The sequence below is a fragment of the Mytilus californianus genome, unplaced genomic scaffold (genome assembly GCF_021869535.1).
Source record: "Mytilus californianus isolate M0D057914Y unplaced genomic scaffold, xbMytCali1.0.p SCAF_11, whole genome shotgun sequence".
Taxonomy (NCBI): domain Eukaryota; kingdom Metazoa; phylum Mollusca; class Bivalvia; order Mytilida; family Mytilidae; genus Mytilus; species Mytilus californianus.
In genome coordinates this window covers 70,712,232-70,734,007 of record NW_026262593.1, presented here as the reverse complement: position 1 = coordinate 70,734,007, position 21,776 = coordinate 70,712,232, and the positions used below count along the sequence as shown (strand labels likewise).

The 21,776-nt window shown below is 33.1% G+C and overlaps 1 protein-coding gene across 1 annotated transcript; it reads right to left on the bottom strand.

Moving 5' to 3' along the window:
* Positions 1–688: 688 nt before the first annotated feature.
* Positions 689–20,025, bottom strand: LOC127720627 (uncharacterized). Its single transcript, XM_052227314.1, has 5 exons — positions 19,569–20,025; positions 17,246–17,395; positions 15,175–15,322; positions 3,220–3,477; positions 689–1,657 (listed from the first exon to the last, which is right to left on the bottom strand). The coding sequence occupies exons 1-5, from the start codon at positions 20,003–20,005 to the stop codon at positions 1,481–1,483; spliced, it is 1,170 nt and encodes a 389-aa protein (XP_052083274.1). The 5' UTR covers positions 20,006–20,025; the 3' UTR covers positions 689–1,480.
* Between the last annotated feature and the right edge of the window lie 1,751 nt (positions 20,026–21,776).

Here is a 21,776-nt window from a genome sequence, read left to right as displayed (position 1 = left end):
ACATGAAAATTAAGCAAAAGTTTCAAAGTAAATAGACCATGACTGAGGGGGCGGGGCCAAATATTCTCCATGGAAATGAGATGTGCTAATGCTTATACAACTGAACACCAAGTAACATTGGCCTACCACTAATGGTTCCCCTTGAACTGACCTAATCACAAACTAATACATGTTAACTTAGCAAAATTTTCAAAGTCTATAGACCATGACTAAGGGGGTGGAGCCAATAATCTCCATGGAAATGAGATATGCCAATGCTTATACAACTGCATACCAAATATTATTGACCTTCCACTAGTGGTTCCCCATAAATTGACCTAATCACAAACTAATACATGTAAACTATGAAAAGTTTCAAAGTCAATAGACCTTGACTGAGGGGGCGGGGCCAAATAATCTCCATGGTAATGAGATGTGCCAATGCTTATACAACTGCATACCAAATATCATTGACCTACCACTAGTGGTTCCCCATAAATTGACCTAATCACAAACTAATACATGTAAACTATGAAAAGTTTCAAAGTCAACAGACCTTGACTGAGGGGGCGGGGCCAAATAATCTCCAAGGTAATGAGATGTGCCAATGCTAATACAACTGCATACCAAATATCATTGACCTACCACTAGTGGTTCACCATGAACTAGACCTAATCACAAACTAAAACATTGTTGACACCATCGCCGTCGCCGTCGCCGACGTCGGAATCAGCATACCTATGTCTCACTTTTTGACTCTGTCAAGGCGAGACAAAAATAATCTAAAGATTTAACTACTGTGTTGAATTAATGACGTTTAAGAATAAGTTCAAGGGGTTAATAGGTCTAGATAGATCGTTTATAGATGCATGAATGAGCTCTTTTAATAACATCAATGTTACATTTATGGTGTAATATTCAGTTTTTCATTAACATTCTACATGTACAGTCAAACTTACAAACCCAATATTTATATCATAGATGTAAATGTTGAGTAAATGTGTAAAATTTCGACCTCATCTATCTCTAATAGTAGCACATGAAGGTATATTTTTTATTACATATTTGAATTGATGAGGTGAAAATTAGCTTGTATGCAAATTTTCCTCCAAAAATCACTGTGGGATCAAAACTGTATCGTATGCCCTTAAGGAGTCATAAGTCTGGAAATAAAAACTTAAAAATCTTTAGAATCAAAAGGGGGTTTCTCTTCATGGATATAACAAGTGTTTCCATTTCAACAAACTTGAGCTATGATGAGTTTGGTTGTACTTGTTGAAATTTTATTGATTAAAGCTCTTTAGCTCTGGTAAAAAATTTGAAATAATTCTTTTAGTACATATTATTCTGTAAATATTTTGTCAACATTCCTAACTGTATACCATAATACACCATGGTTTGATTGGTGCATAAAAAATACATGTACTATTACAAAATCAGAAGAACCATATATTTTTCTTGACTATGCTGAACTCATAACTGGACCCTTGCCAAAATCTGTTCATTGCATATTGTTTAGTCTTACAAAGCTTTCAATTAATACATTTCTATCACTTTCATTGAGAATATTAAATGGACGAGAATAGTATATAATAGCTTTATCTGCATCTTCCAGTTCCTTATTTGCGGCTAATTTTATATATTGTTGTCTTGAAATTTCCAGTACAGTAACAAATACCTGAAAATAAAACAACAAATTTTAAATATATACTAGACATCATTGAGATGGGAGCCATCTCTGTGGGCCCGCTGTAAATAACAGGTCACTATTTGACTATTAAAGATGTTAGTGGTTGAATCTGTTAGAGCAGGTTACATGTGCTATTAAACATTAAATTGACTATAAAGGGCAATAACTCCTGAAGGTGTCAATTGACAATTTTGGTCATGATGACTTATTTGTAGATCTTACTTTGCTGAACATTATTGCTGTTTACAGTTTATCTCTATCTATAATAATATTCAAGATAATAACCAAAAACTACAAAATTTCCTTAAAATTACCAATTCAGGGGCAGCAACCCAACAATGGGTTGTCTGATTCGTCTGAAAATTTCAGGGCAAATAGATCTTCACCTGATGAACATTTTTGCCGTCAGATTTGCTCTAAATGCTTTAGTTTCAGAGATATAAGCCAAAAACGGCATTTTACCCACTATGTTCTATTTTTAGCCATGTCGGCCATGTTGGTTGGCAGGCGGGGTCATCGGACATATTTTTTAAACTAATTTCCTGTCGATATGCACATCTACATAGTATGTCCTTATTATATACAAAGTTTCATGAAATTCTATTGTGTGGTTTCAGAGGAGTTATGATGACAAACTGTTGCAGTAGTATATTTAGGCCAAAATTCTAAGTTCAAAGGGGCATAACTCCTAGAAAAAAAAATTGAATCGTAATTTCCTGCCATTTGGTTGTGGCAAAGTTAATTTAGAGTGCAGAAACGGCAAATTCAGCAAAAAACGGACATAATTTGAGAACGGTGAAAGTGACGCCATCCAAATTCGAACTTGATCTGTGTTGGGTGGTAATAAGCATTATATTTAAGTTTCATAACATTTGGTTGAGGCAAACTAAAGTTAGAGAATGGAAACCAATTCTGGGACATACGGACTGACGTACAGACGGACAAGGGTAAACCTTAATGCCCGTGCCACTCGGGGGGGGGGGGGGCATAAAAAACCAATGAACAAACAGTCAAAAAGCCATTATTGGCAAATGAGACAATCAAACAAGACCGGTGGTGAGATCTTCATATATTGAAAAAGTGTTGGAATCCTCAAATAGCTGACTTTGATATCAATGTGCACAAATACAGTTTTGTATTTACTAAAAATTTAGTAGCTGATTGACCTCACTTTTGTTAAATAAAATTCATTTAAGGCTAGGGCAAATTCCACGTGAAGTTGATGGTATATGTATGAGATGATGTTTTATACTGTTTTCAAGTCTTTAACACATCTATAATTTTATTATTTGCCATACATTTTGAATTCTCTCTGGATTATGTTGTCTTAAAATCTGGAGTGCTAACATAAGGCAGCATAATGGCTGCCTAAAAGTTAATATACAAGTCACATTATCTGATTGTCTAATCCTATAAAATTTTGATTCATTACAATTCCTGACATGTAAAAGTAAGCTAATGCTGATCAATACCATTGAGTAACACAAACAAAATGATTGCATATCTGACATGGCATTTCAGGGTAGCTGAGATAAAATCATAGTACTTACCATAGTGCCTTTAACAATCATCCCTGGCATTTTATATTGATCTGTATCACAGTCCTTTGTTACAAATTTGTGGAGATCTAACAAGAGTCCCCCTGCATGCTGTCCTAAAACTGCCCTATTCAGTAACAGTTCTATTTTGGGTGCATTTTTACTTGTATCTGAACTTCTTGACCCTGAAGAAAATGAACTAGTGCTTTTGCATGCTTCTCCATCAGAATCAGATGAATCCAAATCGCTTTGATGTCTACTTTTCTTTACCTGTGCAGATTATAAAGAAAAAAAAAGAACTAAATTTTAGTGGTGTCAGGACCAAGAGTGGGAGAGACATTTAAGGTCAAGGTACAGTAAATGGGCTATGTCACAAATTTTGGTAAAATTTTGCATACATTATTGGCTCGTTGACCTTTAATTGAAAATAGAATAATTATGTATTTGTCTCTTTTATTTTCCGAAATATTACTGATTGAATTCTTTCAAAATAGGCGAATATTTGTATAGAAGTTTTTCACTACCAACAGTGAACTAGGTAACAGATCAGTTAATGAACCAAAAACAAAGTTGGTGACCATATTAGTTTTTCATCATCAAAACAGAAATTTATGTATCAACAACATACATGACATATTATGTTTTAAGAAAAATCTATGGACTTGAAATTGGAGATTTGATGATTTCAAGATGTAAGAACGTTTTTCACCAATTTATGTGCTTTCTATACAAATGTTCATCTATTTTGAAAGAATTCAATCAGTAATATTTCAGGAAAAAAAAGAGATAAATGCATTATTTTTCCAATTTTCAGTTAAAGTTCAACAAGCCAAAGTTGTATGCAAAATTTTACCAAAATCTGTGACATAGCCCATTTACTGTACCTTGCAATTGACCTTAATATTTTTTCCTTTTTCACAGACAATGTCAGAAGACAAGTTTTTGAATAACATTTAGAAGTTAAATATTCATTTAAATTGCACATCTATAACTGACAATTATAAGTGTTCAATTTACAGTAGCAGCAGTGTTGTTGCAAAAGTTTCAATGTCAATAGACCATGACTGATGAGGCAGGGCCAAACTATCTGAATGGAAATACTGATACTAATAGATTATCATCGGTCATCTTCACAAGATTTATTTTCTTGCTTGAGCCGGCATGGCGAATGCGAGAAAAGCAATCGAGTGAAGATGACCTTATAATGATAATCTTTTTATCGCTATTTTGACTATGAGGTCGTTGATGTTTACATTGACAACGGCACGTGCGCCCTTAGTTTTTAGCGATAATTTCCCATCTCACTCTACTGTGCTGAGAAGGAAATTATCAGTCAGCAGTATGTCCTTATTATCTACAAAGTTTCATCAAGTGTGGTTTCAGAGGAGTTGAGTTGACAAACTGATGCAGTAGTATATTAAGGCCAAAATTCTAAGTTCAAAGAGGCATAACTCCAAGAAAAAAAATTGAATCATAATTTCCTGTCGATATGCACATCTACATAGTATGTCCTTATTATCTACAAAGTTTCATGAAATTCGGTTGTGTGGTTTCAGAGGAGTTGCGATGACAAGAACAGGACTGACGGAGGGACTGGTGGACAGGTCAAAAACATTATACCCTCGGAACTTTGTTGCGTGGGGTATAATAAAAATACAGAAAAAAATAATTTTGCTCTTGATACTGTCTTTTGATCATAAAAAATTCGTAAGGGTTTCGCGGAACCCAGTGTCTCGCCTAATTTTGCTGTTAATCGCAGGCTCAACAAAAATGAGGAAAAAAATCAATAAAAATATTCCTTTAGATACTATCTTTTGATTGTAAGAAGCTTCTGTCAAAGTTTGGTATAAATCCAGGATAGTTTATGAATCTAATAAATGTTTTAAAAACTTTAACTGCAGAATGTTAACTGGAAGAAAAACTAAGTCCATTTATAAGTAATATACGGATAAACAGGTACAAATGTTAACAAAATTTCCTTCTAGATATTAGCTTTTGATCATAAACAAGCTTCTGTCCAAATTTGGTACAAATCCAGGATAGTTTAAGAAAGTTATTAAAATTTTAAAAACTTTAACCACAGAGTGAATGTATTGTTTCCTGGCAAAAAAACTAAGTCCATTTATAAGTAAAATACGGAAAAAATGAAATTTTGTTTTTAACAAATTACCTTCTGGATACTATCTTATGATCATAAACAAGCTTCTGTCCACGTTTGGTACAAATCCAGGATAGTTTAAGAAAGTTATTAAAATTTTAAAAACTTTAACAACAGAGTGAATGTATTGTTTCCTTGCAGAAAAACTAAGTCCATTTATAAGTAAAATACGGAGAAAATGAAATTTTGTTTTTAACAAATTTACTTCTGGATACTATCTTATGATCATAAACAAGCTTCTGTCCAAGTTTGGTACAAATCCAGGATAGTTTAAGAAAGTTATTAAAATTTTAAAAACTTTAACCACAGAGTGAATGTATTGTTTCCTGGCAGAAAAACTAAGTCCATTTAAAAGTAAAATACAGAAAAAATGATTTTTTTTTTTTTTAAAATTTACTTCTGGGTACTATCTTATGATCATAAACAAGCTTCTGTCCAAGTTTGGTACAAATCCAGGATAGTTTAAGAAAGTTATTAAAATTTCAAAAACTTTAACCACAGAGTGAATATTTGTGGACGCCGCCGACGACAACGACGACGACGACGACGACGCCGACGGAATGTAGGATCGCTATGTCTCGCTTTTTCGACTAAAGTCGAAGGCTCGACAAAAAGCATTTGTCCAAGTTTCATAAAATTCCATGAAGGTTTGACAAAGTTATTGATGTCTAAAACGAGAGTGCACACGCTGAAATGTCTCGCCTTCTTTACTATAGTATAATCATTGATATTATGTTGATAGTCCTAAATATAAAGCTTTATTACAACTGTCACATAAACTTAACATTAACCAAATAAACTAAACATTGACCAATGAACCATGAAAATAAGGTCAAGGTCAGATGGACCATGCTAGGCAGGCATGTACACAGCTAACAATTCTTCCATACAACAAATAAAGTTGACCTATTGCTTATAGTTTAAGAAAAACAGACCAAAACACAAAAACTTAACACTGAGCAATGAACCTTGAAAATGAGGTCAAGGTAAAATAAAACCTGCGTGACTGACATATAGATCATAAAATATTTCCATACACTAAATATAGTTGAACTTATAATTGCATATAGTATAAGAAAAAAAGACCAAAACTCAAAAACTTAACTTTGACCACTGAACCATGAAAATGAGGTCAAGGTCAGATGACATCTGCCAGCTAGACATGTACACCTTACAATCATTCCATACACCAAATACAGTAGACCTATTGCATACAATATAAGAAAAACAGACCAAAACACAAAAACTTAAATATAACCACTGAACCATGAAAATGAGGTCAATTAAGGTCAGATGACACCTGCCAGTTGGACATGTACACCTTACAGTCCTTCCATACACCGAATATACTAGACCTATTGCTTATAGTATCTGAGATATGGACTTGACCACCAAAACTTAACCTTGTTCACTGATCCATGAAATGAGGTCAAGGTCAAGTGAAAACTGTCTGACGGGCATGAGGACCTTGCAAGGTACGCAACTACCAAATAAAGTTATCCTATTACTTATAGTAAGAGAGAATTTAACATTACAAAAAATCTTAACTTTTTTTCAAGTAGTCACTGAACCATGAAAATGAGGTCAAGGACATTGGACATTTGACTGACGGAAACTTCGTAACATGAGGCATCCATATACAAAGTATGAAGCATCCAGATCTTCCACCTTCTAAATATAAAGCTTTTAAGAAGTTAGCTAACGCCGCCGCCGCCGCCGGATCACTATCCCTATGTCGAGCTTTCTGCGACAAAAGTCGCAGGCTCGACAAAAACTGTAACCACAGACTGAACCTAAATGTTGACGACGCCGACACCGATGATACTGGAGTGTAAGATTGCCATGTCTTACTTCAGCAACAATATGTTGCAGCTCGACATTAAAACATCTACTATTTTCAGTCAGGGGTATTACTTAAACAGGTGACTTCAGTATCACCTATTTAAGCAGTGATCTGGAAGGATTTTTTCTCTATGGGCCTAGGGCCCCCCAAAAATAAATTCAATGGGCCATTTTTAGAATTAATGGGCCATGTTGTCAAATGAGAGGGCCATTCGTTTACAATAAAAAAAAAATAAAAAAAGTGTATATTTCACTGTACTTACAAGTATGGTTCTAATTAATATCATGGATATTGTTCCTGTGATTTTGTAATTTCGATTTCAATGAGTATACAATAAATTCTTCCATACCGGGCAATATTTACGATAACCTTTATTTACAATGTTAAAACTTGTACTGTTCCCTTGTTCATGTTCATGTTTTTTTTACATTAAATTTGGGTCTTCGTCGATACCATACTTATTCCAGACGTTCCGTATTAGAGGACGTTTCTGGCATTTCCTCTGCACTTGTATTATTATTACTTCATCAAGATGACAAGAATAGTAGAGAGCAACGTTAATTGATAGGACACAACAACAATTCGCTGAAGGCATGTTTACAAAATGTCAAAACGAGCCAAAGACCAAAAAAATTGACAAGGACAGTTAAGCCCCTTTTATGGAGACAAATACTATACTATTCATAAAAAAGCTTTTGGATTTTTCAATCGAAATAATAGCAAGCTTACTTAAAAGATTATAATTAGAGAAGAATTCTCGCCTGTACTAGCCAATTTTCACAAATTTAAAGTTGTTTATAAAAAATTATATCATGAATGATGGTTAATTACGTTTTTTGGGTAATCAGTCATACCGCATGTTGCTATTATTACCATAGGAAAACACCCCAGACGTCCCAACAATATATAGGTGCTCCTATCATTGGAGTAAACACTACACAGTTGTGTACTCACACATGGCGGCACGAAATACGATCGGAAATCCATTTGACGATATCTCAACGTTTCAAAACGAAGTGAAAAATATCATGCGCCACGCGGGCTCTTACATTTGTCACTTTATGCGCCATTTCTGTTCAAGCGCAATTGGCGCAAGGCGCACGTCCTTCCCAATCTCTGTTTAAGTCAAAATGTCATTTGAAAATTTTAAAAAATAACAAAATTTGACACAGATTCTCTAAAATCACTTATGTAAGTAATTTTATAAGTAGAAATTTAAACACTTAAGGGAGCTACCATTTGATTTTTATGGGGGGCTAGGATGAAATTTGAAAAAAATAGGCAGGACAGGAGTTTTGAGTAAAAAAAAAAAAGGCAGGATGAGATTATTTGCAAAAAAAAAAGGCAGGATGACAATTTATGTAAAAAAAAAAGGTCGGATAAACTAAAAAAAAAAAGGCAGGACCGAAAAGAGTGAAAAATAAATAGGCAGGACCGAATAGAGGGGAAAATAAAAAGGCAGGACAAAATTTTTCATCCTAGCCCCCCCATAAAAATCAAATGGTAGCTCCCTAAGTAAGTGATAATATTATTTTCTTGATACTTTCCCTCAAGCTTTATCTTTCACTGTCTTTTTGTGGGTTAAAAAATAAAGATTCGATTGAAAAAACAATTATATACATGTAGAAATGCTCTTTTGTTCAATTTGCCTGTCAGTTTTTACAGTTTATTTGAATTAAGCATAAACTGGAATAATTTTTAAATTAGGATAAAACCTTGAGGTTAATCTAAAAATAAAGAAGTCACTTCAGGTAACTTCGAATTGTTGACATCTGTCCTAATGATAGAGTAGTTATAAATGAATATTTAATTATAAGAAAATTCCCAAGGGTGCTATTTAAAATGTTTGCGCACCAGGGATTGGGTAATCGTAATCTGTAATCGTAATTAATTGTAATTGATTACATGTTTCCCAGTAATCTACAGTAATCTGTAATCGAAGACATTTTCGATTACATGTAATCGTAATTTAATCGATTACAGAAAAAATTAGGATGCAATCATCGATTACTTTTGATTACTTTTAGTGACATAGTTTGATGAAATTAAACCTACATGTATTTTAAATGAAAATATATATGCATTCATCACTTTATAGTACAGATAAAATAGAAAGTATTTAGACTTCAGAGCTTATCAAATGCCTTATTTGTATCTATTGTCTCAAGCTGCATTATGATCAACCAGAACTCCTATCAATTTTACTGTATATCCAGCTTTTTAAACAATTGACTTACTGTCTTCAATGCTTGTCAATTATTTAAAGACCTTTTATTTTGAAATAAGTAAATAGATAAAAATAAGAAATGAGTCTTATGTTAAGTTCTGTACTACTTTGACATTGAAGTGTAATTTTCAATAAGATTTGGAATTTTAGCTAAACTAGATACACAGTGGATTCGTTATAATATTATGATATAAAAATCAGAAAGTACACAACGTACCAATTGATTTGCATTGAAATTCTTGTTCAGAAATAGATACATGTATCCCATATTGACACTAAAATATATCTTGTTACACCCCAGTTCTATTGTTATACTTCATAGTTTCTATTTCTGAAACAAGTGTAAATTGAATAGATCTATTGTTACGTATTACAATGGATTTTGACCACAGGGTGTGACGAGCGGGGTTTCTGGAAACCCCTGCTTCTACATCCCGCAAACAAAGTCCATTGTTATTCGTAACAATAGAAATTGATTATGAACATAAGAAATTACTAATAGTGTTCACTACAAATTGTTTCATGATATTAAAAAAACACATTTAGGAAATTCCAATAAGCATTTATATGGAATACAAAAATAATCCTGTAAATACTTTTTTGCTTGAAGGTAATTTTTTTATCCCAGTCATATGTCTCTATTCTAAAGCATTGATCTTTTAAAAAATTGGGATTCTAACTCCCGGACACCCTCCCCCGGTTACCCAGTGCCCGATCCGGGGTGGGGGGTTCCGCGGGATCAGCCCCTGATTGCCCCCCCCCCCCCCCCCAAAAAAAATATTAAATATTGTATGTTGAGCGTGTCTGGTAGTCGGGTTTCTAATGCAGACACACCTATTCCTTAGTATGTTCGAATATGAATGTTTGATTATTCTCGAGATGAGGGGGAGGGGGGGCGTTTGTTTTTGATAAAATCGTAAGATATATAATACATTTATGATTACCTTTATTAGACTGATACAGGTAAGTACTTTGGGTTATAATATTGCCTTTATCTTTAGTCTCTTCTACCAAATCCAACGCTTGCCACAAAATGTCGTCCGTCTTATACCCGTCCATATTGACAACTGTATACCAGGAGCATGATGTATTTTTTTTGTTTGTAATAAGAATACACGAAACAGTCAACCTTGACCTGCTGATCCATATTAGCACATGGATTTAACGGGAATATGCAAAACAACTTTGACATTTGTAAAATATACTCACTTGTCAAAGTTTGAACGAAGATAACCAAAGAAAGGTTACTAGTGGGGTTTCATGTTATAAAAAAAATATTTTAATAAATCATGGTTTGATATTATCAATAAATATGCTATCGTTTGTTTTTTTTTTCATTTAATAATCAATGTTAACAAATATAGGGTTTAGAATGGGGTGTAAGTTAGTTATACACCTCAGGATAGGGTGTGTCTGGATAAGAAACCCCTCCGGCCTCCGGCCGACGGGGTTTCTTATCCAGACACACCTATCCCTCGGTGTATAACTATTACTTAAATATCATGATTTTGAATAGAGTATAGAAAAATTCCAACAAATTCCTGTGTATACTAATCAGATGATCAAGGACTTCTAATTAATAAGATGTTTTGATTTCAATTATGTCTAATTAAGAGGAGATTGACATTATATTTCCCCAGGTTATGAAATGTACTCCATTGGCAGTTTTATAACCTGTAATTAGGGAGATTATCCAAACAAAATAATTAAATCATGCATGTATTAGTTACAAATATAATAAATTTACATCTTTGAAATTAGCTGAACTAGTTAATTATTCTTCTTTTTACATTTTAATTGTAATATATACTATATCAAATATAGTTAAAAATTAATAAATACAAAATACCTAACTTAAGTCATTATGATAGCAAAACTTGAAAAATATAGAGACATGTGGAAAATAAACTAGACTATAAAGAAGTGACTGAAGCCATGTGGTGTCATTGCAAGAACTTTATTACATCTCACTCAAGAATTTTTGAATATTTCAAATCCTCAGTGAGAGCTTCTATCTAGAAACAAACTGTCAACTTAAACTTTGAAAACAATGCTTTCAATGAAGTTTTGATCAAGTTATAAATTTCCCCTATACATAACAAAATGTTTGTGTTTAACTTACTTTATTATTTTTTTGTAATTTTATAGCATGTAATCGAAAAGTAATCCAATTACTTTTGATAAAGTAATTGATTGCAATCGATTACATACAAAAATCAGAGTAATCGATTATTAATCGAATACACAAAAATCCCTCAAGTAATCGATTATTAATCGATTACATTTGTCAGTAATCGTGCCCATCCCTGTTGCGCACTAGCACTAACTTATAATTACTGGCCTTGCTCACTCCTGAAATTAATAAATAACAGAAAGGGATAATTGATCTATGCATGGAAGTATTATATTGACAGGAACTACTACGACCAGAATTCAAAAGGTTCATCTGCAATGCCCCGTGCCATTTAATGACATGTTAATTTACTTGAAACATGGCACGTTATTTACACATCAGCGTGTCGCATACGGAAACAAATAAAGAAATCGGAAGTTGTCATAAATTCTAAGATAACCGCTGATAGATTGATGGATGTGTGCGAGAAATCATTAAAAATTCTAGAAAAACACTTTGACGATGGAGAAGTGTACCATATCTGTTGAATAAATGCACCATGTTTATTGATCTACTTTTCGGTAGAAATTGCACTATGAATATATCGCGTGATTGATTACTGTTTATTTAACGCGTACGTCCAGTGGCATACATTTCATATGTAAGAATTATAAGTCTTCGCTCTAAATCCAGGGTGGGATAATTATAATAATGAACTTGAACCTAAATATAAATCCTTAATATGTGCATGTGACATGTTGTTCCCCTCTCTCTCCCCCCCCCCCCCCCACCCCCCCCCCCCCCCCCAACCCTAAAATCTACAAAATTTTGGTTAATAAAATATTGATCAGTACAATAAGCATGATAAGAATGTTTCCCCTGAGCCTGTGGTTGAAAGTATTTTAAGCTTGATATACTGTAAATAATATATACTAGTATCATTTGGACAGAATGGTTAAAATATTATATTGGACAGAGATGGTTTAACCATTCTATAACATTTATATGTCTTCCTTTTTATTCAAATTAATAAATACGGGTCAAATAATAAGTCATAATTGGTACATTCATACATGTATACAAATAGAAATACTGACCCCGGCTTATATTACCGGACCGGCAAAAGTCTGTTCAAATACGAGTATCTGAGCAGTTTTGAATTTCACATTTGGAAAAAATTAAAACGCACGTTACACATATATAAATATGCACATAACCATGTGCGTCTCCTATTTTTACTGTTTTTGTTATTATAATTTCTCTGTGTTATTTAGCACTTGCTCGATTAATTTTTCGTATTTTCGACTGAAAATGTCTACTTTCAGGCCTCACCCTGCCCCTTAACTATATATATTACTCGATTCTTCACAGTGTCCTTTTCTATCATGAAGATTATCGGGACTCGGCCGCTACTTACCCCCTGAAAAAATAAAATGTTGTCACTCACTATTTGGTTTAATATAAAGTTGTTTATGGCTAAAGGTCAACTGACGCGATTGAAATAAGCAAAAGGCGTTTTCCGACAGGTATTAGTGTTAACCTGTCTCGATAAAACCATGTGATCGATAAAAAGTATCTCTGGTCAGATTATGACGGCGGCATCGCAGATAGTCACAAAAGGAAATTAAAGATAGCGTACTAATTACACAGTTTCCATATCTTTTCTACAGCGCTCCCTGGGTTATAAATAAGTGCTAATAAATCGTTGTAGTTCCTATCAATATAATACTTCCATGATCTATGTCATGTATGTAAGCAAATTATAAAAAAAATTTGTCATTTAGCATGTTTAGTGAAAAATTCATGAAATCTGTATTTGAAGATGAAAGGAAACATCAAAATCACTTAAATAGGTGATTACTGAAATTTAAAAATCACTAAAATAAGTGGTAATAAAATCTGGGTGTGAAGTAAACAAGAGTGCACACGCTGAAATGTCTCGCCTGTTTTACTAACCATGATTGGTTTTATGTTGATAGTCCTAAAGATAAATTTTTACTACAAGTATCACATAAACTTAAAATTATCAATGATCCATGAAAATGAGGTCAAGGTCATATAAACCAAGGCAGACATACATGTACACCTTACAATCATTCCATGCATCAAATACAGTTGACCTTATTGCTTATAATATCTAAGAAGCAGACTTAAACAGGAAAATTTAACCTAACCAATGAACCATGAAAATGAGGTCAAGGTTAGATGAACCCTGCCAGACAGACATGTACACCTTACAATCATTCCATACACCAAACATAGTTGACCTATTGCTTATAGTATACAAGAAAAAGACCAAACCATGAAAACTTAACACTGACCAATGAACCATGAAAATGAGGTCAAGGACAAATGACACCTACCAGTCAGACATGTACACCTTACAATCATTCCATACACCAAATATAGTTGACCTATTGCTTATAGTATTAGAATAACAGACCAAACAAAAAAACTTAACATTGACCAATGAAACATGAAAACGAGGTCAAGGACAAATGACAGCTGCCAAACAGACATGTACACCTTACAATTATTCCATACACCAAATATAGTTGACCTATGGCTTATAGTATTAGAAAAACAGACCAAAACACAAAAACTTAACATTGACCAATGAACCGTGAAAATGAGGTCAAGATCAGATGAAACCTACCAGACTGACATATATGCATGTATCCCTTACAATCATTCCATACACCACATATAGCTGACCTACTGCTTGTAGTATCTGAGAAACGGACCTAATCACGTAACTTTAACCTTGATCACTGATCCATGAAATGAGGCTGAGGTCAGGTGAACCCTGTGTGATGGACATGTAGAGTCACGTTGCAAGGAACCCATATACCAAATATAGTTATCCTATTACTCATAATAAGTGAAAAATTTACATAACAAAAAAACTATAATTTTTTTTCAAGCAGTTGCTGAACCATGAAAATGAGGTCAAGGACATTAGACATATAACAGACAGAAACTTCGTAACATAAGGTATCTGCATACTAAGTATGAAGCATCCAGGTCTTCTACCTTCTGAAATATAAAGCTTTATACAAATAGTTTACCCCGCCGCCAGATAGTAATGCGTATGTCTCACTTTCGTCGCAGGCGAGACAACGACACTACATCAATTATAAAAGAAATGAACAGCTTAAATATAACACCTTTTTCGTTTATAATTGCAAAAGTTAATGTTGTCTCCACATCTCCTCATTCTGGGTTGCATGTTTGGGTTTTGTTATTAGGTTATTTAAAACAAAATTGTCAAAAGTGAATACAACAGATAACATAAGGCACAGGATTTTTTGGTGCAGTGTATCCTGTATAAATTAGCCAGCTAAAAGTCAACTAAAAGATAGCATGAATGAACCCAATGATAAATCTATACCAATTTTCTGCAATTTTTCTGAGCTTTAATTCTTTCTTACTCAGGTTTTCTTCAAGGCTACATTTTTTTCTTATCAAAATATTGTTGATATATAGTCATCAGTTACAAAAGCTCACTAGACCAGCTGATTCAGTGATACATGTACCTCGGGTTGAATAATTCCAGTCAATTATACAAACTATCTACATTACATATAAAGTTGCTATAGATTTTGTCAGAAAAACACATAGATTACCTCTACAACAGACACAACTCTCTTACGATCTATTGAAGATTTTGTAAATACTCCATATTTAAATAAACGAATATCTGGTTGGGAAATAACTTTGTCTAGACCTCCTAAATTTTTCCATGTTGACTGATCTGATTTGAAAATGCCTAATCTGAAATAAATTTAACATTGATTTCATTTCTGTCATACTTTCATTTATTTAAGTCTAGAAACATACAGCACTTTAATAAATAAAGAAGATATGAAAAGATTAAGTTGGATTGAACATCCAACAAACATGATCATGATAATCGAATACATTTGTATGTGATCATCTTACTCTTTAAATCGTTTCTCAAAGGACAGACAAGGTGACTCTAGTATGTGCATTCCTTGAGTGGGGAAATAAACAAGAGGCTCCTAAGAGCCTGAATCGCTCAAATTTTCAATTTTGATATTCTTACATATAATTTTATCTTTATTGCAATCAGTTATGTTTGCTTATTTGTAAATCTTATTTAGTGACATTTGTATTGATGATATAGATCATTTTAAATCATTCTATAATCCTGGCATCTGTGTTAGTGTCTAAATTGTCGGAACTGGGCATTTTGGCATAGAAGTTAAATAGTTCACTTCATAATGATTGATTGATTGATTGGTTGGTTTTTAATGCCACTTTCAGCACTATTGACCATTGGGGAGGAAGCTGGAGTGCCTGGATAGAACCACTGACCTTCTGCAGGAAAACTGACAATCATTGTCAATTAAAATTGGAGTCGAGCTCACCTGCCACATGCGGGGTTCGAACTCACAACCTCAGTGTTGACAGGCTAGTGATACAGAACTACTTAGACCACTCGGCCACCGAGGCCCCTACTTCAATATGAACATGTGTACTAAAAAATGCTTCAAAACAGTGTCTCTATTTTTTTATATAAGGTCCCGTTTAAAAAAAATAAATTTTGAATATTAGAACAATAATACAGGTAGATCCAGTCATTTTTCCGTAATAGGGCATTATATTAGAAATCTGAGACATGGTTTTGAGCTTGTATTCTGTGCAAATTTATGCAAAATAAAAGAACAGAGTTCCAATGTCCCCTGTGTTGCACATATTTTATATGTCCAAGGGCAACAACTAATAAATTTTTTTTATAAATATCTTAGAGAAATGTAGGCTTGAAAGCACTTACAATGCAATTCTCCGTATAATTAATATTTCCATGATTTTTTAATTTGTCCAAGACATTGCTGATATGAACCTTTGATATAAGTTTGATAAAAAACTGGCAAGAATCGTCACGTGATAGCGCTTACAATGAAATTTTCAATATAATCAATATTGACAAGGGGCATAGCTCTTTAAAAATAATTGATCGGCACTGATATTCGAACTTGTCCTTAACATTTCTGATATAAACCTTTGAAATGAGTTCAGTAAAAATCTGGTAAGAAATGTACACATGAGAGCGCATACAATACAATTGCCATATGATTATTTCCAAGGGGCATAACTCTTTTAAAAATAATTGAACAGCACTAATTTTCGAAACTGTTCGAGACATTACTAATATAAACCTCTAATATAAGTTTGATAAAAGTCTGGCAAGAATTGTACATGTACATGTGAGAGACCTTACAAGACCGTAAAGACAGATGCCCGGTATTTCTTTTTCCCCTGCAATGCGTCGCACGGGGGACAATAATACTACATGGTTGCTGCAAAACTGAAAGTGCTAATTACGAAATTTAGGAAGTTACAAAAAATATTCAAATTATCTACAAATATATGGCTCTTTTTTTATTTTTCTTTATTTGTTATCAGGTTATATGAGTAACAATATGCGTGTGTGTAAGCAGCAAGACCAAATGTTTTAATCAACATATAGGAACTAAGCTGTTAGACAATCAGTTCGTTCACTATTTTGACTGTAAAAATTGAATTAAATGACTTTCATTTAAAGTTGAGTGTACCTCTTTAGCAGGTGGATGGATAAATAAACATTCACACAGATTGACTGATGGATGAAAAAGGGTAAAACAGTACAGCAGCCCCTTTAAATAAAACAAATGTACAAAAAAAAAAACTTACTTGGCATTTAAACAACACAATTCTGCAAATGTACTAAACAGTGTGGTATAATGTCCTTCATAAGCATCCGAAATATTGTTACAAACTGTTAATGCATCCAGAAGGTCAGTGATAGAACACAGGAATTTATAGACTCTACCACGGATGTATCTGAAAATATCAAAAATGCCACTACAATAAAACTATTTTTATTAAATATTCATTAGTTCAACAAGTTCTACTTTTGCAAGCTGTCCTGAAACAAAATGGATTAAACCCACAAAAAACAGTTCCACCAGGAGCCAATGATACACCTGTCTTATGCATATTGAAATTGTAGCAAGAATAAAATCACGAAAAAAGAATATAGAGGAAGGCATTAACCATGTTTACTGGCATGACATTGCATGAGGATGTCCACGACCTTAAATCAACTCAGGAATGACAAATCAGAAAAACGTTGAAAAAAAAAGGAGTCTTATTCCACCAAATTAAAATGATTAATGATTAATCAAATATTCCAAACAAGTGTCATTAATTATATATAAACTTGAAATTGATAAAAACAGTCTCTTGATTTTGTATGACGTGTGGACAGATACAGCATTCTCCCCAGGGCATTTTAAAATCATGGTAATGTGATGCTATATTTCTTGAATGTGATGCTATCTGAAGTGATTTTCTTATAGACTGTGTTATGGATGTGATGCTATTTTTTTAGAAAAAAGATAGTATTTCAAATTTCCCTGTTTACCAGGATGCTATATGAAATATCTGGGGAGAACACTGAGATAGACTGACTGACAACAGTACACATGTATATAAATTAATTTATAAATGTCCCATCTACATGGTCCACAAGAAGAGGTAAAGTCTGTGATAGTGTTTATCTACAAATGTGTGTTATTTTTTAAGTTCCCTATCTTCCAGTAATTCAAGTTCAGTGCCAACTGACTTGAAATGTTAAGCCAGAGTCTGAAAAACACAGACTTCCTAATGCAATTTCTTTAGTACTTGTTCAAGTCATTTAAATCTTCACTACGTATGTTTCCACAACTCATTTAAACTTTGTATCAGTGATGTGTATTTGACACAATCAATCTAAAAATAGCAACGTGTACTGGCTAATAAAAAAAAAAATATCGAACATTGTAATTAACATACGAAAAAATTATGAAAAACCTCAATTATATTTGTTTTTTTCACCTATTTCTGATGAAATTTCTTTAGAAGACAATATTCACGTTGAGATATTTTAAATATTGGGGTTTTTATGATTACATGTAACTTAAATCTCGATGTTAAACCTCCAGTGTCATGGAGAAAAGGTTAAAACTTTATTACCATGGAAAGATATGTGGGAGCTGACTTCTATATCAATTTATCATTTAAACGGGGACACTAGATCATAAACGAGGTTGTAAATGTCCAGCATGTGATGTGTTGCCAATTATCAGTCGGTAGATTCAGAACACGTGTCATCACCTGTTGCGTTTTGTCACTTGTCACTTCTTGTTTACAAATTATGATCAATTATATCAATAATAAATATACACAGCCGATAATTTTTTCACGTATGGGAAGGCGTAGCGGTGCTATTCAAAGCATGGCGGCCGAAATTAATGCATAGCGGGACTGCTATTCTAAATTAGCCCAGGGAAAACACTGTATATATATATATGCATGTGAAGTTAAGCATATGTGTATGTGCATAATATAGGTACTCCTGGTTTCAAAATCTTAAATTGTTTGGAGGTTGGTCAAAACCCATTTTTCTATAATACAGTATGGAATCAAAATGAAATTTGTGGAACCGAATACATGTAGTAAATAAGGATCAACTACAAAATAAACACAGAATGGAAACCCTTTTTGTCTGTTCTAAAGTTAACAAGGTGAAAAACTCTCAAAATACGTGCAATTTGGGTACCCTTAAGCTTACGTTACATACTCTGTACATTCTCATTGTTATATTACAGCTTAATGTCTTTCAAGGTGCTGAAATAGTAATGGAGGTCTTTGACCACTGTCTGATTGACGAATGTCCAAATAATGAGTCTTCTCTTACTTCAGGAGTCCCTATATACTGTGTGAGTTAGGGTAAGGTTTTTGGGTTGGGACTAATGTTATGAATATGTTTGGGTTAGGACTAGTTTTAGGGTTGGATTAGTCTAGCTTTATATTGGTTTGGACCCCTAAAGATAAAGAAGGTCAAATAATGTTTGTTGGAATAATGATGTTTATCCCAGTAAATTTTGCGTGACTTCAAATCTATTACAACTGAAATAAACAAAGGATTTAAAAAAAATGAACCAGAGGTTGTAAATAAAACAAATTGTCATACTCTTCCTTTTCATTATCCAGATTTTCCAAACTTTCTTTTAATTTTGAGTCAACAATTAGCCTGTCCTGAGGTACATTTGCAATATACACCTCCGACAGTTCTCCAACTCCAACATTAATGTGAAGATATCTTTTTATAGATTCAATGTATTCTTTCTGCTCTTTTGATAGGTTTCCAACAAATCCAATTCTGTTCATTATATCCGAAGGGCTCCCACAAAAATTGTCATTGTAATATATTTGAAAAACATCTTCGACAGTCCGCCTCTCCCATTTCGATACCCACTTATAAGAAAATGGAAGCTGTGAGCTATATGATCGCTGTTTAAAAATTTCTGATTTCTCAACAAATTCTCTTTCGTCGATGTTAGTCAATGCTAGCTTTGTAATGTCACGAGAAAGATCTGGGAGAGAAGATGTCCTCGGAGGTCTAGCCATGTTGACATGTAACGACCCAGGGGAATATAAGTAAGGGGAAGGGAAACCAATGATAGTATGCTGGGAAGATCTTATTCTTAAAGAGTAACCTTGTACAATGATGATAATGTCAATTTTGTTCTACACATAAATATTGTTCATATTCATATAACATGATTTTCTTTTTATTATATATACATGTATATGCAGTAAAACTTGCATGTTCTATTTTTTCCATATAAAATTCAGGATGTCATAAATGAACAAAGATTTCATTGTAAACTTTTAATATTGTTCATTATTATTTGAATAGTTAAAAGTCATATATAAATTGAACTTAGTTTGTAATTAATATAGTTGATATCAAATAACGCAAGGATTGCCTTAATTTTATTCCCTTTATTTCAATAAGGTGGGGTGGGGATGGGGGGTCACTACTAACTAAGTTTATAAAAAAAAAAAAAAAAAATCAAAATCAAAAGTCAAGGACACAAACAACTGATTTAACTTGACGGACATTTAATTCTGATTCTTTAATTGGCATCTTATAAAAAGGTTTATCATTTTGCATATTTCTTTATCATATTGTTTATAAAAGATTTAAATACTTGGAAAGTGTTCTAAATAATTCTTTTTCATTTTTTGTGTAACTTTCTTTGATATTTAAAATAATACGAGAATAGAAGGGACTATGTCACCAAGAACAGTCACGTCATTGAAAATGTGCTTTCTTAATTTAGGGGGCCTTATGAATAAGGAGGGTAACAAAACAGATGATCCCCTTTTCTTAAACGAAATTGATAAATATGATTTGGCTTTTTTTGCTGAAACACCGTGACATCGGATATGAGTCCAATATTCATAGAATAGGTCCTTTTAATTGTTATAATGTATGTAGACCTAAAACTAGGGCAAACAATAGATTTTTTGGTGGGTTGGCAGTCTTAGTTAAAAAAAAATTCAAACCTTATGTAAAAATTCTCAAAAACACTTATACTGACATTATGTGGATAAAGTTAGAAAAGGATTTTTTCGGTTTTCAAAAAGACTTGTATATGTGTGTAGTGTATAACCCACCCTCAATGTCATCATATACCCAGGGACTCGACCGGGATATTATTGAATGTTTAGAACAGGAAACTGCAAAATATATGAAAATGGGTAATGTTTTACTGTGTGGTGATTTAAATGCAAGAATTGCTAATTCCTCTGATTATATTTTAAATGATGATCAATGTTATTTACCTCTTTTTAATAACTACCCCATTGATAAACAAATCTTAAAAAGACAAAGCAGTGATACAACAATTGATTCAAGGGGAAAAAGTCTTTTAGATTAGATCTCTGTATTCTGAACCAGTTAAGGATACTAAATGGTCGAGTCCTAGGGGATGTTTTTGGAAAGTACACATGTTATACGCCAAATGGCAGTAGTGTGGTTGACTATGTGATGGCATCGGATAGTATTCTGGATCAAATTTTATATTTTTATGTTCACAACTTCATACCTACTATTTCAGATTGTCATATTGTATACTGGAATGGGAAATGTCAAGTAAATTTACTGTTGATGATAATGATTGTAATATTAATATGTTTGATAAATTTCCAAACTTCATATGGTCAGATGAATCACCTACAAACTTTCAGACAGCTTTATTATTACCAGATATACAAACACAAATTGATACATTTAATAAAAGTATAATCAAAGAGTCTCAATCCTCTGTCGATGAGGCTGCAGCAGAATTATCACATATTTTCTTGTCTGCTGCTACTTATTCTCTAAAAA

What these genes read in the sequence shown, in the direction of transcription:
- LOC127720627 (XM_052227314.1), bottom strand. Translation starts at nt 20,005, where the DNA reads ATGGCTAGACCTCCGAGGACATCTTCTCTCCCAGATCTTTCTCGTGAC. An exon ending in CTGGATAATGAAAAGGAAGA is followed by an intron (nt 17,396 to 19,568) that starts GTATGACAATTT and finishes TGATATTTTCAG; the next exon opens with ATACATCCGTGGTAGAGTCT. An exon ending in TTGTGTTGTTTAAATGCCAA is followed by an intron (nt 15,323 to 17,245) that starts GTAAGTTTTTTT and finishes AATTTATTTCAG; the next exon opens with ATTAGGCATTTTCAAATCAG.